General features: G+C 43.2%; 2 protein-coding genes across 2 annotated transcripts in view; both read right to left on the bottom strand.

Moving 5' to 3' along the window:
- LOC308296806 (dynein axonemal heavy chain 11) overlaps nt 1-18,472 on the bottom strand; it is a gene marked incomplete at both ends in the record, with an annotated part of 198,253 nt that overhangs the window by 115,049 nt on the left and 64,732 nt on the right. The gene's annotated exons all lie outside the window — the stretch shown is intronic.
- LOC308307924 (zinc transporter ZIP6-like) lies at nt 8,543-10,270 on the bottom strand (the record flags this gene model as incomplete). The annotated part of the gene is made up of 1 exon (XM_080753256.1): nt 8,543-10,270. One exon carries the CDS (start codon nt 10,268-10,270, stop codon nt 8,543-8,545), a length of 1,728 nt encoding a protein of 575 aa, XP_080609382.1.

Here is an 18,472-nt window from a genome sequence, read left to right as displayed (position 1 = left end):
GGGTGGTTTTATTTGTAGAGCACATTTCATGATGATACGTCCCAGTTGCATCCTTGTGATGTTTTTTTTCATTATTAGTTCTATTTATAGTGGCTCATAGGAATAGACTATGTGACAACCAGGAATAGTTTGGTGACCACCGGAGACTCGGTTGACGGCCGGAATTTAGACGGCACCCGGGAGCAGGTTGGGTTAGCGCCCCAGCCTGTGTCTTCCGTGAGGAAGAAGCCCAACAAATCCATGGTGAGGCCTTTAGGAGGGCCATTCAACTGCAGCAGCTGAATGGAATGTTTGGATTGGGGTCTGGTGCAACGCACAGGTTCTGAACCTGGTGAGAGCAGGAGAGGACCTGGTGAGACGTAGGAGGAGCCCGGCCAGGAGTCAACCCATAGAGCCTAGTTCTTCCACGCGCCAGAATAGTACCCCCAATCCCGGCAGAGTAGTTCCGGTGCAGCACATTGAGTGACCCTGTCTTTCCCTAATAGGACTGATCGTGGATAGCTACTGGGACGTAAGTCGGGACTTGATCAACCCCGGCTGGGTCACCTGGGCGAGGGTGTATGATGTTGCGAGACCCGAAACACCCGTCGACCCCAGGCTACATCACTGATGATACGTCCCAGTTGCATCCTTGTGATGTTTTTTTTTTTTTCATTACAACTAGCCCGACGCTCAGCCTGCATTTTCATTTCGTCTCACTCCATTATTCAGTCTGAAAGCCCTCTCAGTGCAGCCGTTTTCTGAGAAGATGGGGGCGTGGCCAAAGAGGGACTCTTTGGCGATTGGTTCATACTGGATTACCTCGATTCCCCATTGGGCCGGGTAGATTTTCAACCGAGAAAAGCCCGTCTACAGCGACACCACCATACCCTGAATGTGATGCTATGGATTCAGGTTCAACAACAAGGCAATTCAATGCGCTTTACACAGAACATCAAGCATAGTAAAAAAACTATTATAAAATGACATTAGGATGCATTAAACAAAATAAGTAAAACAATAACAGATACAATTTCAAGATACAGAACTTTGTTACTCTCGAAGGGATATCAAACTGCTGTTTTATTTGGACTTAACACATTCAGTGCTTCCCGAATCCCGACTAAGGTCGGGATTTCAAACCTGGCCGCAGAGTACTTTTCCCGATTAAAGTCAGGATATGACTTTTATAGCGCACAGTCATTGGGATCTGCGGGTGAAAGAAAACTCAAAATCCTGTGATCCAGGGGTAGGGCCCGACAAGCTTTGTTGCTTCTCTCTACCCCTTTTTCAGGGACTTGGACACGTATTGTGAATATGTGACATGTATGTATTGTACAGACATATTCATATATATTAGTCCCCCCAGGAATCCGCGGAGAACAATCCTGATTCTGCGGAATTCTGTGGGGAACAATTCTTGATTCCGCGGACATTAAAAAACAACCTAAAATGACCAGTTATCAAGCTAAAAATGATATAGTTCTAATAATCAAGTAAAACCCTTCATGAAATAGCTACAATTAATTGTAATTAGTGGTTAGAATAATCGAATAATCATTTTTGAGAATACAAATCTAATATTAAATCTATTATTATTTTAATTGTTATTGTTTTTAATAATTACTTTCTCTTGCAAAGACTATATTGTCATGCAAACCCTGCCCATAGTAACCACATTTTAGAGGATAGCCTACCTACTACCTAGTACTGTACATGTATGGATGTAATATTTATTTATTCTCTTCTGCATTAGCATTGTCATTGCCAGGACCATTAGAGGCATAGAGAGGAACTATAGTTCAGGACACAGTTTCTGTCAGGAACGAATGTTGGACCGGACCATCTAGCGTCAGTGCAACTAGCAGGAGGGAAGCTAAGCTATTCCCCCAGGCTCTGTTATGAGGTGGCCACTTGCAAGACCAAGTACAAATCGTTTTATAATAGTAGTAATAACTACTCCCGCCGCTCTGCTGCCACTCGCGACCGCTATTCCGCGGACGTCAGAAAAGTCTGCGAATGGCCGAGAAATCCGCGGGTGGTTGCGAATTCTGCGATAAATTCCGTTATCACGGAATCGCAGATTCCTGGGGGGACTAATATATATATATATATTTCTTACTTCTATTTTCTTTCTTTTTAATTCATATTTGTATAATGTCCAAAGAACTGAAAATAAACTGAACTGAACTGAAATAAAAATCGCACCCGTGCGAAGTGAGCGGTGCAGAAATATTTAGGGAGTACCAGTAAGACTCCCTAATCGGGAGATGGTCGCTTATCTCCACAAATAGGGCAAAAATGGGTTTTTCCAAAATCTTCCTGATCCATGTTGATCACATGAGTGTAGACATGCTGTGTAGTGATTTCCGTGATTTTAGGGCAAAATCTGTAGGAGCAGTGTCCAAAAATGTGTTTTTTAAAAATCGGCCTGAAGGTGGCGCTATATGGGACAGATTCATGTTGATGGGATGAGTGTAGACATACTGTGTAGCGATTTGCGTGATTTTAGGGCAAAAACTGTAGGAGCAGTGTCCAAAAATGTGTTTTAAAAATCGGCCTGCAGGTGGCGCTAGAAGAGGGCCATGTGAGAAATGAGGGGTGGGGTCTCCGCGCTGCCTTGGCGGACGAATAGGTACCGGCCCCGGCTCTCCCGGACGCTCCTAGCCCGAGTTACGGCATTTTATGTGAGCTGCAGTGGAGGGGGTCCTCCACTGGGGGCGCCACCACTTGGGGTGGTCATTTGGTCATTTTTGCACATGTGGTCATTTTTTACACCAGGGGTCCTTGGAGGTTGTAGTTTGCCAGGTAAGGAGTGTGTGTGCAAAATGTGGCATGGATGGGGGCAACGGTTGTGGAGATATGAGCAGGGCAAAAGTGTGATGTGTGACGTGTCACTCACGGAGGGACATTTATTTACACCTGGGGGTCCCCCAGGTCCCTGGAGCTCTGGGGGTCCTTGGAGGTTGTAGTTTGGCAGGTAAGGAGTGTGTGTGCAACATTTGGCATGGATGGGGGCAACGGTTGTGGAGATATGAGCAGGGCAAAAGTGTGACTCACTCACTGACTCATTGACTCACAGACGGACAGCCGGTGGAGGTTTTGGTAGTAAATGCGTCCTACGGTCGCAATGATATACTGTGAACTTTGATTTCAAGCCCTTTCTTCGCAATGTACCTACATAGCTTACTTACAGTCACAATGTGATGTGTTCACGTAGCATATGGAAATGTGATGTACTTACTCAACCTTCATAGTTCAACATGACATTCAAGACCTCAAAGATGAATTCTACATTACCACGATATTTCTAGCGTCTTGAAGATATGTAATCTCATCAGCATAGAGTAGACCCATCATAGCTCCACTCCACCCCAACCTTATAATCTGCTTCAAGGAAGAGCGAAGTAGCATAGACTTAGAAGGTCCCAAACGGAATAATTCACATCAGATCCACGCAACAGGACTAGGAGACGCGAAGAAGAAACATTCGTTACCTCTAACATACCGGTACGTTGTGAATCCTCATGTTATCGGATTCACGGGGCAGTGTTGTCGAGGAAACGAGCATGATACGTCACGTCACGGCATGACGTCATATTTAGTTATAAATTAGCTATATACAGAAGAATATAGTAGTATACAGATTTACAGAGACATCTGGAGATAGATTCAGATACCGAGACTCATAGAAGAATATTGAATAGATCTCTCCATGTCCCTCTCGCTGTCTTTCTCTCTGTAGGGAAAGGAACGTGGCACTTGAACATTATGTCGGATGATCTAAAATAAATGTTTCTTGAAGATGGGGGATCGCAAAGATGTGTCTCCCCAGTTCCACTCTCCCACCCAACAACAACAAATAGACCTACAGTATATGGTCACCTATGGCATGATGACAGCATCCTACATGTAGGCTACAGTACATCCAATTTGCCGAAATCAAGGCTTCAAAACTGAACTCCACAAAGCAATGGATGACGTCATGGGTAGATCTGTCGTCAGCGTAACGGATATAAAAGCAGCAGTCAAACCAACACAGGTAATTTCTCCAAAAGCGGATCACAATTGTCTGGTATCGCACGAGCAGCGAGCACCACATAAAGGCTGAAATGGCCGCCACCATGATTGACACGGAAGGAGCCCCAGCGCCAAAGGTCGTCCCACCAAAGGTCATCCCCTTCTTCCCGACATTTCAAAGTTATTTGGCAATGGGAGATCAGTTGTACCAAAAGGGGAACTATATCAAAGCTATAGAAAGCTATTCCATGGGATTAATGCTCAAGGTGGAAGACAAGGACTGCCTCGCTGAGCGATCTAAATGTTTCCTGAAGATGGGGGATTCAGAAAATGCTTTAAGGGACGCTGAGGCATCTCTTAAACATGACAAGACATTTTACAAGGGATTGTACTGTAAGGCAGAGGCACTGTGCACCATGGGGGATTTTGAGTCTGCACTGGCTGTTTACCATAGAGGACGGAAGCTGCGTCCAAATGTGGCCGACTTCAGACTCGGCATCCAGAAGGCAGAGGAAACTTTGGAAAGGACTGTGCGGGGGAAACCTACCGGTGTTATTCATCACCTGAAGAAAGACAAAGAATACCTGGAGAAGTGGGACCTAAGGACCTAAGGAGAGACCCACCTGAGGAAGAGGACCTAAGGAGAGACCCACCTGTACAGAAGACCTAAGGAGAGACCCAACTGTTGATGGTGCCTGATTTCCTGGAGCTCTTCAGGGAGAGAGCCACCGCCCCCTTCCAGGTGTTCTGTGTGGGGCTGTGGTGTCTGGATGAGTACTGGTACTATAAGGACCATAAGCTGGACTTTGCCATGTCTACATACCGGTACCTAAATATTAGAATACATGAGGATAGTGCATTCTAATGACCCTGAAAGGTCATGTTAAGATACTTTGAAGACAAAGTCATTCGAAAAGACAAGTCTGGCATGTGTTATTTCTGTTGGGACGATATTTGATGTCTTCTTGCAAATGATGGCTGAGAAGCCCAAGACCAAAGAGCATGAAGAGCAGCTGGAATGTCATGCACAGTTTCTATTGCTTTACTTTAACCACAATGACAAAAGGATCTGTAGAGTTGCAGACAAATACTGGACTTGTTTGGTCGAGACTTTCCCACATCTGCTGTGGAGTGGTTCTAGACATTCTAGACATCTTGCAAACATTCTCTCTGTCACTCAGTGCTGACATCCGCAAGGATCTGCCAAACATGACATTATTATAGGTATCACCTTCATGATCACTGTCCCAGTTTAGCCAGAAGGCCGGCAAGATGAGAGACCGATTGTACAAAATTCAACAGTAGTTGCAGATCCAAAGAGGAGAAGGAGGTTCTACTGTATTTTCGCTCCCATGAAGTGTCCAGGATATGGAGTTGGTTATCATAAGCTGTTTATTTATATTCTTTGAATTTCAAAATTGTCTTGAGCTGGATATCTCTATAATACATGAAAACAAACCACACTTTTAGACAGGGCCCTGTGATTAAAGCGCTCTGTCTAAAAGTGTGGTTTGTTTTCATGTATTATAGATAATACATGACTCATACAATTGAGAAATTCAAATGAACTATTTTGAAATTCAAGGTTAGCACCGCTCAATAATTTTTTATGACGTAATTTAGGCGGCCTAAACGCGTTCTAAATCAGAGTTAACCAATCGGGTGCCTATATGTGACTATGACATCATGGACAGATCAACAGAATCGAAGTGTTTCATTGGTCTAGTGGACTCATGTCATCATCATTTGTGATAAGCTGTTTATTTATATTCTTTGAATTTCAAAATAGTTCATTTGAATTTCAAAATTGTCTTGAGCTGGATATCTCTGTAATACATGAAAACAAACCACACTTTTAGACAGGGCCCTGTGATTAAAGCGCTCTGTCTAAAAGTGTGGTTTGTTTTCATGTATTATAGATAATACATGACTCATACAATTGAGAAATTCAAATGAACTATTTTGAAATTCAATGTTAGCACCGCTCAATAATTTTTTATGATGTAATTTAGGCGGCCTAAACGCGTTCTAAATCAGAGTTAACCAATCGGGTGCCTATGTGACTATGACATCATGGACAGATCAACAGAATCTAAGTGTTTCATTGGTCTAGCGGACTCATGTCATCATCATTTGTGACATCATTTGTGACATCATTTTTTTTAAGCGGTCTATAGGAGCGGTTAGCACCGCTCAAAAAAAAAAAAAAAAAACATGTTGATCGATATTACAACATAGTGAATTTCCACAACATGGACATGATCGTGGCTTCCGCGCGTGGGTCTTCAAAATAAGGTACAATCAATGGAAAAAATCACACCCAATGTGAAGTGAGCGGTGGTCGTGCTTGCATAACGTCTTCAGATTTGAGTCTAGGATGCACAGGCTATGCTACACACACACGTTTTGCCATGGCAAAACGCTGAGGAAAAAGGCTACAGACACACGCACAGCCACGTATAGGAGCGGTTTACCACCGCTCAGAAACCCCGGTGCAAGTTATCTAAATAATTAGTGTGGTTGCCCAACAGGGCAACACATTATAGAATGGGTTTTCAAAGTGGGTGACGGGGCACCCTGGGGTGCAGTCCAGGGGTGCCATGAGATAATTTGAAAATATTTGGAATTTATTTGGACACTTAAAAAAATATATATATCTATTATAATTGCCAGACCCATGAAATGGGTAGGCCTACATAAGCAAATGTCTGTCGGTCCGGGTTTTCTATATAAAGGGTATATATGATGATGACATGATGATGACATGCCTACAAAAGGTATGATGTCATAAATGATGATGACAGACAGGGGGTCTGGCACAACCAGGTTGACCTGGTCTAGTTTTAAACTTGAAGTACAAAGTTATTGCCAGACCCATGAAATGGGTAGGCCTACATAAGCAAATGTCGGTCCGGGTTTTCTATATAAAGGGTATATATGATGATGACATGATGATGACATGCCTACAAAAGGCATGATGTCATAAATGATGATGACAGACAGGGGGTCTGGCACAACCAGGTTGACCTGGTCTAGTTTTCAGTCAGTTCCAACCAAAATGGCTATTATCTCAACGGTTTCCTCGCAACATAATAGCTAAAATATGCTATAAATATACGGTGCTGGGAGTGAAAATTATGAATATAATGTAGGGGTGCCTCGGATGAAACATATTTATGGGGTGCCTTGAGCCAAAAAGATTGGGGACCTCTGCATTATAGTCCTGGGGAAACTTTATTTGTCCGCCATTATTCTTCTTTACGGATAAACTTTATTTTGCTGAGCTACTCTTCCCACGGTTTTGGTGGCACACACTCAAGCCATATGTCAAATCGACCGGCTTCATCGGGAATCGTATGCATTTTGCTAAGAGATACGTTATTAATTTTCTCCTCTGACTTGAATGAGAAAATGCAAAAAAAAAAACTTTCCCCAAATATGGAGATGACTGACGTCATGTTTTGACGTCATAGACCACTGAGACTGACATGGAAGCCAAATGGGAAAATGCTGATGTCCATATATGGGCATTCCGAGATATGGGCTTAATATTGATGACATAAGGGATCTCCGTATATGGGCATGAAAGTGACACGGACTGACACAGAGATCTCCATATATTGCCATTCATTTATTAGTGAATTAAATTTCCCCATAAACTTCACTCCCAATCTCTCTCCCCATTTCCTGTCAGTCTACTGTCCTATCAATAAAGGCATAAAAGCCCCAAAACAAATCTTTAAAAAAAAAAAAAAAAAGTGTACTAGCCACTAGTGTGTCTGTCTGTCTACCGTCCGGAACTCCGGGTCCATCAGTTGGCCAATTGTCTAAAAAAACATAATACAAAAAATCAATGCTTCTGCCTCGCTGACCATCTATGTTTCCACCTTCAGTGTCTCCACTTCTCATAACCAAACATTTTTTTACACATTTTCCCCAAATAATGGCCTGTAGGAAGTGCAGGGCCGTGCTTTGCTGTAGGAAAGGTTAGGTGGCTGCCTGGGGCCCCACACAGTCAGGGCCGTGTTTTTCCTTTTCTTTTTTTTGAGAGAGAAGTGATGGAGATTTCTTATTTTTATTTTTTTCTCTTTTTTTTTGTCTGTTTCTCACCTCAAATGTTTTCACATACATACTGCAGTTAGTGTACTGCTTGAAATTGTTTCCTTGGTGGCATAATTTTACAATAATCAGTGTAATAGTTGTAGACCCCCCTCCCCTCCACAGACCATGGATGCATTACATAATGAATTTTCACTGAAATTATTTTATGATGATGGCATTTTTTCTGTACACAACAGGAGATAAAAGTATTTTATGATTGTCATCTATATTACTAAAATAAAAAAAAATATCATGTTTTTGTCTCCTGAAGAGTTTTTTCCTTTCATTAGTACCCAATGATTTTTTTCTTCCTTGCTTGTTTTCATCAGTTGAGTAGGGTGATTTTAAAATCAAACAAACTTCTTGGATCTTTATTTAGGATGTTGGACCTTTCGGTAAGTTACGGGACGGCCATTAACAGCTAGCGTTCACTTGTTCATTATTAATTGCCCAGCTTCAGTTGCATTTTCGGTTCAAAGACGGCGATAATCAGCATGATGCAGAAACCCAGCAATATGCCAGCATTCTGCAGCAGACAGAAGCCACTCTGACTTCTGAAGCCTTGGTCCCTAGCATCTTTATGTATTATATCTGGTAGCATGTCCACCAGGGCCACATAGAGAAAAAGTCCAGCGGTGAAAGGAAAGATCCATACGACTATGTTCTCATAGTAGTGTCCAATAGCAATGCCAATGACCATGCCCACGTAGGCAAGCATGGCCGACAACAGATTGTAGATGATAGCCTGGCGCACTTTCATACCAGCCTTGAGCAGCACCGCAAAGTCACCCAGTTCATGAGGCAGTTCATGGCAGAAGACAGCTAGAGAGGTACTGAGACCACTGGTCAAGCCATCACTAAATGCAGCGCCTATTGCCAGGCCATCAGTGAAGTTGTGCAGGCCGTCTCCCATGAGAACCATCCAGGCCAGTGTGGCGATCCCAGCCTCTTGGATGTGCTCCTGGGAGTGGTGATGCCTGTGTGGCTGGTGGCGGTGGTTCAGTATGTGGTTGTATTGACGTTGATGCGTGGGCCCCCCGGCGGCGCTCTCACAGTCATCCACCAGAACTGGGGGATGACTGGGGGTGACGGAAATGTCGACTGGCAGCGGGTGGGGCAGAGCCCGCATCTCCTGACCCTCTTCACCGATGCCCATTCTGTCGCAGGTCACTGAGGGGTCATCGTTGTTGTGGTTCTTCTTGTGATAGTACATCTTTCCCAGAGTCAGCAAGTGTTCCATGAGCAACATGGAGTTGATTCCTGCCAACACCATCAGACCCTTCCACACCCCGTCAAGAGACTCCTCGTGCTCCTCATGCTCTTCATGGACACCGTGACGGTGGTGGTGGTGGTGGTGGTGACCTCCTTGGGAATGGGGGATGAGGTGAAGCAAAGCGTCTCCACAGAGGGTGCCCACTGCCAACGCAACCAGGAAGCTGAGAAGGAACTTGAAGCGCTCCTTCTTCATCAGAGGGATGAGGAAGACCCCAAGCAGAGATGCAAGACTGATCACTGTGACGGACGCAATGCCACCCACCCATGCGGTGGCGACATTTCCACCCACCCATACTGTGGTGCCATTTTTAGGGGGGTGGTCATGTTCGCCGTGGCCGTGGTCATGTTCGTCATGGTCATGGTCATGGTCATGGTCGTGGTCATGGTCGTGGTCGTGGTCATGGTCGTGGTCGTGGTCATGGTCATGGTCATGGTCGTGGTCATGGTCATGGTCATGGTCATGGTCGTGGTCATGGTCATGGTCATGGTCGTGGTCATGGTCGTGGTCATGGTCATGGTCGTGGTCATGGTCATGGTCATGGTCGTGGTCATGGTCATGGTCATGGTCGTGGTCATGGTCATGGTCATGGTCGTGGTCGGTGTTGTTGCACTTGCCATGTTGATCCGGATGGTGATTGCCAAAATAAGGATGGCTACTTTCTTGGCCCAGCTGCTTGTCATAATCTTGAACTATGGCTGTCCTGATGTTGTCCAGATCGGCACTGTGCAGTAGACGCTCCAGGCCTGCCAGAGACAGGCTACCGTTCTCACCGTACTGGTGGAACATAGACTCTAGATGTTGTTGTTGAGTGGCTTCTGCTCTCTGGCTGTGTACCACAACGGAAAGAATCCACAGCACAGCCAGACAGGCTCTCCATGTCCTCTTACCATCCATCATCGTTCTGATGTGATGTCCTTTTTGAGTGGTGCAAACCGCTCCCACTATGTGTTTTATTCTGTTGATCAGCGCTAAGAATGTTGTAATTACACCTGCTTAGTGGAAAATAATAGCTTCTATCCGACAACAGATTTCAATCGAGACCTGCCTTTTTAAAGGCCAAATTAATCACCACTGCAACGTCATGACACGTCATGGCACATGCCTTTTATAGAGCTTTTGTACACATTCATGTTGCAAAGCAACCAGAAGCACACAAAGCCAACAAATGCAGACAGATCGGGCAGAGGAACAGCTGTTATGTTGAATGACATTTTTACATTAGGGGAATGTGGGGAATTGCCTCACCTCCACCAGAGGTGGCGCTATGGTGCACAAATATGGCAAAATATATTTTATTCTAGATAAGTGCCCGTCGGGCACCTACTGTATCTGCTCGGGAGCGTTGCAAGGTGGGAATGCATGCCGCACCTGGTTATGCAATACCTGTTGTACCCTACCCATTGTACGTAGTAAGTCTGTCTGGGCAAAGAAGGCACACACACTTGTATGCCCATATATAGAGATTAGAGATCCCTGATGTTATCATCTGGTTTCTGGACCAAAACCAATTGTGATATTGACAGAATAGAGGGTATGCGCGTGACATCATCATCATACCAGGAAGTTAAGCGAGAACGCCTACTGAGTGGTAGAAAAAATACTTTCTGGCCTTGACAGCCCATACATCCAAACAGAAAAGTCCTATCTGATTGCATTAAACAACGTTAAATGACGTAAAACTCATTTTGCCACTCGATATGCCATTCACTTTATGCATGCACATACCCTCTATAGGCATTGGCGAAGAGGGGCAAGCGATGCCGCCGCTGCGTCAATCGCTTTTGCTGTGACCGTACAGTCCTGCCTACACGGGATGACTGGGAGAACAAGTATCACTCACTTCCATAACACAGTGAGGAGTAGAGCACTGCTGCGGGGCTGCACTCAACCCACTGCGTTAAGACCAGATAGAGCAGAGAGAATACTGTTTGTTGTTTCACGATTTTGAAAGCAGATTTTCATAACTTGGCAATTTTCGGAATCATTAATGTCGCTGGTGGTTGCTTAATAAAACAGAATTGTTTGATGGGAGAGGGGGATAGTGTCGGTGGCTGGGGAGAGAATACCTCACAAAATGTGTGTGCAATCCTGTCTTTAATTGACATTTTACTAGCCATATAAATCATAACTCTTGTAGAGGTCGCTTATATTGGGACGTTTACTCTCTACAAGAGTTATAAAGGGGAGTCAGAACGCTCTTGGCTGGGTGAGCCCTAACGTCCATTTTCGTCTCAAAACATGTACAAATCAATAAGGTGCTCACCGCATTGTCCAAACAGTTTTCTATCTACCGATGAGCCCACTCGTTGGCATGTGTTAGTCCATATGTTTCCAATAAATTCATGTTTTTTCATAGACCTGGCCGCTTGTTTATTTGGAAAAATCTGTTCACTTCCTTACTTGGGAGGAAGTGAAAATATGTTGAAACTTGAAAGGCAATGGCAGCCTCCCTGGAGAGGGCCAGGAATAACGTGAATACTTTCAATAGCTCAGCTCATGTTCAGGACCATGGACAGAGACAGTGCAGTGCAGACTGAGCTGTGTGGTTCAGTGGGGTCCTGATCCAGAAAAGGTTGAGAACCACCGATCTATTATGTCCTGCTTGGTTGTATTTTCCCATCTTGCTTTATTTAATCAGTTTTCATCTGTATTCTGTTCATCTCTATGCTGCTGCATGAATACGGCATGATTTTATTCTGCTCCATTACATTAGACGTTGTTCTTTTCAGGTATAAATGTTTTTGCCCATTGATGACATCAGGGATCCCCATTTACGGGCAAAAAAGGGAAACGGACGGGATGGGTAGCACCACTCAAATAGGGACACGGCGGTGGCCTTCCTGGTGTGACTATACCCAGCAGGTGCCACCATCGTCCAGCACTTAGACACCACTACACCTCCAGACGCACGCCTTTGAGACTCCTCCTGCTCCAGTTTTGTGTTTGTGCACAAGAGTGAGTCCACGACGATCTGTTACAAAGTGTTAAAAATTGTGACATCATCGATTGGGAATCCAAGCTAATAGAAAATGCAGGCTTTCTACTCCTGAAAAGTTCTAAGGAAGCCATTGTTCTCGCGATAATAAAAATTGAAATATTGTTTTCAAAAATATTGATTGATTTTTTTGTGGAAAATGATGATGTCACAAGACAATGGATTTCTGAACTTCCCACAGCTCTCCTAAGAGACTTGGGCCGAGTAGAAAAAAATTGTGCTATTTTATTATGAACATTAGTGAGGACCTATTATATGATGATGGGTTGAAAAAGTCCTGGCAAAGTCCTCCTTTAAATAAAAGTACCAATACCACAATGTAGAAATACTCTGTTACAATTAAAACAAAATGCAGTTTAAAGAGACTTCTCTCCTTCCCCCCCTCCTCCGAAAACAAACTACCTTGATCCTTAGAACACAGTACACCATAAGTAACTGTAAAAGGACATTGTCTAGTATGTGATATTAAGATACTTGCTGCATGCGGATAAATATTTTCATCAACGGCTGACAGATACAGAGATGAGAGATATCCATATATGGGCATGAAAGGGATAAATGGTAAGACGGAATACATTTCTCAGCGGATTCCTTGTGACTCGCGTCAGGGCAACCACACTTACAATTTTCCAGAATTGCATCTTTCTACTGTATGTAGTTTTTCTAGGCGTGGAACCTGTTTGTTTGTTTGTTTCACTGCTCCTACAGATTTTGCCCTAAACCACGCAAAGCAGTACACAGTATCTGTCATGTCATCAACATGGATCTGTCCCATTTCCCATATTCCCTCCTGATTCGCTACGATTGCCTTCTAAAGTTTGTTTATGCGACCTTACCGATTAATAATAATAATAATAATACATTTTATTTGTATTGCACTTTTCATTCAGTGAATCTCAGAGTGCTACATACATTTCAAGGAGAACACATACTAAAAGAATAAAAAATTATCAAAGTCAATAATAAACATTAGCAGGTGGATTCAATAATCAATAATCAAAAAATCAAAAATAATATAATGTTATATGACGATAATATGCAGATTTTAAAATACAAAGATAACTTAAAACTATAAACTAGAAAAGGCCTTCCTGAATAAAAAGGTTTTTAGGCCAGCTTTAAAAGAGTCTAGGTTCTGTGGTGCTCTCAGCTCTATGGGGAGGCTGTTCCACAGGCGTGGTGCTGCCGAGCAGAAGGCCCGGTCCCCCATAGTGCGTAGCTTGGTATCAGGGACTTCCAGGAAGAATTTGTTTGCTGATCTGAGGGTCCGGGTGGAGGTTTGTGGAGGCTTGGTAATTAGTGACTGTAGGTAGGGGGGGGCAAGTCCATTTATGCAGTTGTGAGTGATGAGGAGTATCTTGTAGTCAATCCTGGCTGAGACGGGGAGCCAGTGCAGTGTGAAGAGGATGGGTGTTATGTGGTCGTATTTACGGACTCTCATTAGGACCCTGGCAGCGCTGTTCTGTATATACTGCAGCTTCTGCATACTCTTGCCAGGAATCCCAATAAAGAGCCCGTTACAGTAGTCCAGTCTTGAGGAGATAAAGGCATGGACAAGCTTCTCTGCGTCTGACAGGGTTAGAAGGGGGCGGAGTTTGGAAATGTTAGTTTTTATCTTTGGCAGCCTAGGGCATGTGCACAAGTTGGTTGTGAGGGGCTTACAAATGGCAGGCCTCTCCAAAAGGAGGGCCAAACAGCTAGCAAGGTTTTGCTCAGTGTCAGCCATTATAGGAAGCCGCTCAATTTGGAGGAGGCGTTGCTTCCTTTACCCATGACTTATGTCCGCTGTCTGACAAGTATTGTATGTAACAATGATTAGCCGTTTAGGCTCTTTGTAACTGGCTGTTCTTTCATATTATCTGACTGCACTGTCATTGTTTATGACCTTTGTATGAGGTTTCCTTGTACTTCTGTTTATGTGGTCATAAATAAACATTTCAAATGTGTGTGTGTGTGTGTGTGTGTGTGTGTGTGTGTGTGTGTGTGTGTGTGTGTGTGTGTGTGTGTGTGTGTGTGTGTGTGTGTGTGTGTGTGTGCGTGCGTGCGTGCGTGCGTGCGTGCGTGCGTGCGTGCGTGCAATGTGGACTACCGTTATGTTATTTTATTTCTGTTTCTGTTGGTAGCCATGGTTGCCAGTTCCCACTTGATGTCATGCGGGAGTTCAGACTGCTTCAGGCCATAATGAATAACTGATAGTTTGCATAATGTCTTCAAAGTAGGATGTAAATCTAAGACGTACAGGTCATCAACAGGTATGTTGTCTGCTTTGAGTCCTCCGAAGATGATGATACAATCTCCCACCATGCAACAGCTCATCCTATACATCCTACAGGGGTATTTGCCCTTGGGCTCAACCTGCTTCCAGGAGAAGGTCTCTGGACTGAATTTCCACAGACCATTGAAGAACTGGTTCCCTTTAAAGCCACCAAATATGTACAGTTCTCCATTGTAGGCAAAGGCTGAATGATCACTGCGTTCTTCTGGGAGAAGGTGTCCAGAAGACTTGCTCAGCCAGCAGTTGGTCTCTGTGTCAAACACTCTGACGCTGTTGTAGTATCCGCTCCAACAGCCTCCAAATACAAACATCTTTGTCCCGATAATGGTGGCAGAGTGACAGTATGAAGCAGGAGGTGTAGTTCCTCTGGTGTTAATTAAAGACCAGACCATAATGGTGGTGTCCAACTTGTACATGTCATTAGTATATCCAGTTAGCTGGGTGATTCCTCCATACACATACATGACCTTCTTCAGGACAAGGGCTGAGTGGTCTCTTCTTGCCCCTGGAATAGACCCAGAAATATTGGGTTTGAACCAGTTGTGGGTGTCAACATCAAAGGCATAAAGCACATTGCAGTAAGGATACCTTCCTCCCCAGATGTAGACAGTTTCTTCTATCAGCACAGCTGTGTGGTCATAGCGCCCGTGGGGAACCTCAATGGGACTTTGTCCTCTTCCTTTTGTCACTGGGGGCAACTTCCTCCAACGCCAAGACAATGTGTTGAAGATGTGGACTTCAATCTGATCACTGTTTCTCAGGTAGTTGTTGACTCCTCCAAATGAGTACAGCTTGTGTCCGTGTGCTACCACAGCAGCAGGGTAGGAATCCTGAGGTCCTCCTTTCAGATGTATCGTCCAGTGAATCATTTCACGCACCAGCACTACTGTGTATCAGTTCAACTAATTGTGGGCTCGCCTGGAAGGCGAGCACACGTATGTTATCTTCATTATTTATTTCTATACTATACTAGTCAGTATCCTCAAAACTTTGGCGCGATTCATCTCCTAAACGCTTACACCTTTCAACACCATTCAAATTTTTATGTGTTCAGCTTACTGAGGACAAGTGTGCGTGTATTTTTCATTTTGAAATGTTTTGTAGTATAATTATAAAAAAATAAAAATGTTTAACTTTAAGCACCCAATGCATTTTCAATGGGTTTAGACAGAGTGAGACATAGGAAAGGGACCCATGTTTATATTAAGTCGCTGTGGCTGCAATATTCACACTTCAGATATGCTATTTATATCAATGCGTTCACACAGGTCTGCTGTCTGATTTGATCCAAATGTCTAAGCTGTGTGATGTATAAAACTATAGTTATAGTTAAAACTATAAATAAATGTCCCTCTACACTCTACTGATTGACACAGCTGTGATTAAAGGCTTGGCTGTCATTGGCTGTTCTGTGGTGATGTAGCCTTACATAAGTCGGCCCTGCAGTGACAATGTGAAAGTCTCGGCAGAGACGTCTTAATGTAAGGCTAGTGGTGCTGCAAAGTAACCAAGTACATTTACTCAAGTATATACAAGTACTTGTACCTACAGTACAATTTTGAGGTACTTTTACTCTACTTTCCATTTTTGTTACATATACTCTACTATAAATACAGCATTTGACAGCTTCAGTTACTTGTTATTTTGCAGATTTTATTATTAATAAAAAAACATAGATGGACCACTTAATACTGCTATGAAGTTGATCTACAATGTGCACGCACGCACACGCACGCACGCACACACACACACACACACACACACACACACACACACACACACACACACACACACACACACACACACACACACACACACACACACACACACACACACACACACACACACACACACACAAACAACTGTTACTGTGGAGACGTTTGCTTGTATTTGTCTTTGAGACATGTTTTGTAGTGTTTTAGAAATTTTACTTAAAAAGAATAAGGGATTATTCTAAGTTATAGTTTTGCTTAGGCTTGCACCCCAATTGTTTGGCTACAAATCGGGAAAAATGGTCTACATTTTTTGTGCTGGATGTGCTCTAATTTGTGCAGTTGAAATCATCAATTGTGCTTTTATATATATTTATATATATAAATATTTATATGGTTATGAATTAGCAAATTTAGCAGCAGTTTACTGATTGCCGGTGCAGCAGTATTTCATTGTAGAAGATAGCAGCAGAACAGTGGTGTCGTGTAGAATATCTCAATAATGATAGCAGCACAAATTATAAAATTTACGGCACAATTCAGCACTAAAGAATGACACCATTTTTATTATGTTTTCATCATATCTTACTTTCCATTTTTGTTACTTAAACTCCACTACAATTACAGTATTTGACTGCTTCAGTTACTTGTTACTTTGCAGATTTTAGAATTAATACAAAACATAGGGAAACCTGGAGGTCCTTGAGGGTCCATTGCTGGTTCCCAAAGTGTGGTTCGGTTACCCCCGAGGGTCCCTGAAAGGTTTCCAGGGGGTCCATGGCTGGTTGCCAAAGTGTGGTTCGGGTAGAGTACAGTAAAAGTACAGTAAGGTTCAGTAGAGTACAGTAAAGTACAGTAAGGTACAGTAAAGTAGAGTACAGTAAAGTACAGTAAGTTACAGTACAGTACAGTACAGTACAGTACAGTACAGTACAGTACAGTACAGTACAGTACAGTACAGTAAGGTGCAGTACAGTATAGTAAGGTACAGTACAATACTGTAAGGTACTGTACCTTACAGTACCTTAAAGTATCCTATTTGTTGGGTTGGAAGCGAGCCCACACTGTTTCGAAGGAACAGTCTTTCTAGTTTACAATAGAGGTTGTTAGAAGGTAGTTCAATATGTTTCCAGAAGTTGCCGAATGGTGTTGTGTTTGAAAATACAATAACAGCATTTAAAAGGACAAATACATCTGATGTAATAATAATGATGTTGTGTGATGACATCATCATACTGTACCAGGCAGTGAGACAGAGACCATGTACCGTTCTGCCGGATAGACGCCCGAGGCGAACGGCCGATAGGGCGAACAGACTGGTATTCGGTAGGAGGGTATGTGAATTGATGTCAGGTTTCCTGCCCTAACCCGGGCCAATTATAAGGCTGCACTGTTCTCCGTGCATCGGCTAAACGCGACACGTGAATATACTGTATTCCACAGCCCCAAACATGTCTTTTTCAAAGCCTGCAGTGAAGAGAAAGGTTGATGATGAGCACAGACAATTCCAGGAAAGGTGGGAGATGCAATATTTCTTTGTTGAGCACAGGGTCACCCCGACGTGTCTTATTTGCACCGAGAAAGTTGCAGTGAACAAGGAATATAATTTGAAACGTCATTACACAACTAAGCCTAGACATGCTGAGGATTATGCCAAATACCAGGGAGATGATCTTATTATGTGTTTGTTTATTTATTTTTTGATTGATTGATTGATTGATTGATTGAGTTTTATTAGTAGTTTTGCACATAGCTTGTTTACACCAGGGTTCTTGTTCATCTTATTTTGTGTTTGTTTATTTATTTGTTGATTGATTGAGAGTTGTATTAGTAGTTTTGTACAGAAAACAGTTAATAATACAGTACAGTTAACAGTACAGTACATGTTCCATACAAATTTACTACCAAAGAAGGGATGTACCAGAGGAAAATTATACACAACTTGTTTACACCTAGCCTGGGATCGCTTCCAATTTCGGGCTTTTGATCCGGTCGGGAGCGGATGACGTTCTACGTCATTTTGTATTCAAAACGGACTACAATTTGGCCGGAACTACCGACCTGAATCAGTTTTAACCTGGTTTTGCGCATGCGCTAACTTGGATAAAACTGAT

This window comes from Nannobrachium achirus (genome assembly GCF_963921795.1).
Source record: "Nannobrachium achirus genome assembly, chromosome: 2".
Lineage (NCBI taxonomy): Eukaryota > Metazoa > Chordata > Actinopteri > Myctophiformes > Myctophidae > Nannobrachium > Nannobrachium achirus.
The sequence above is the reverse complement of the archived record's forward strand: the minus strand, read 5'-3'. Positions and strand labels throughout refer to the sequence as shown.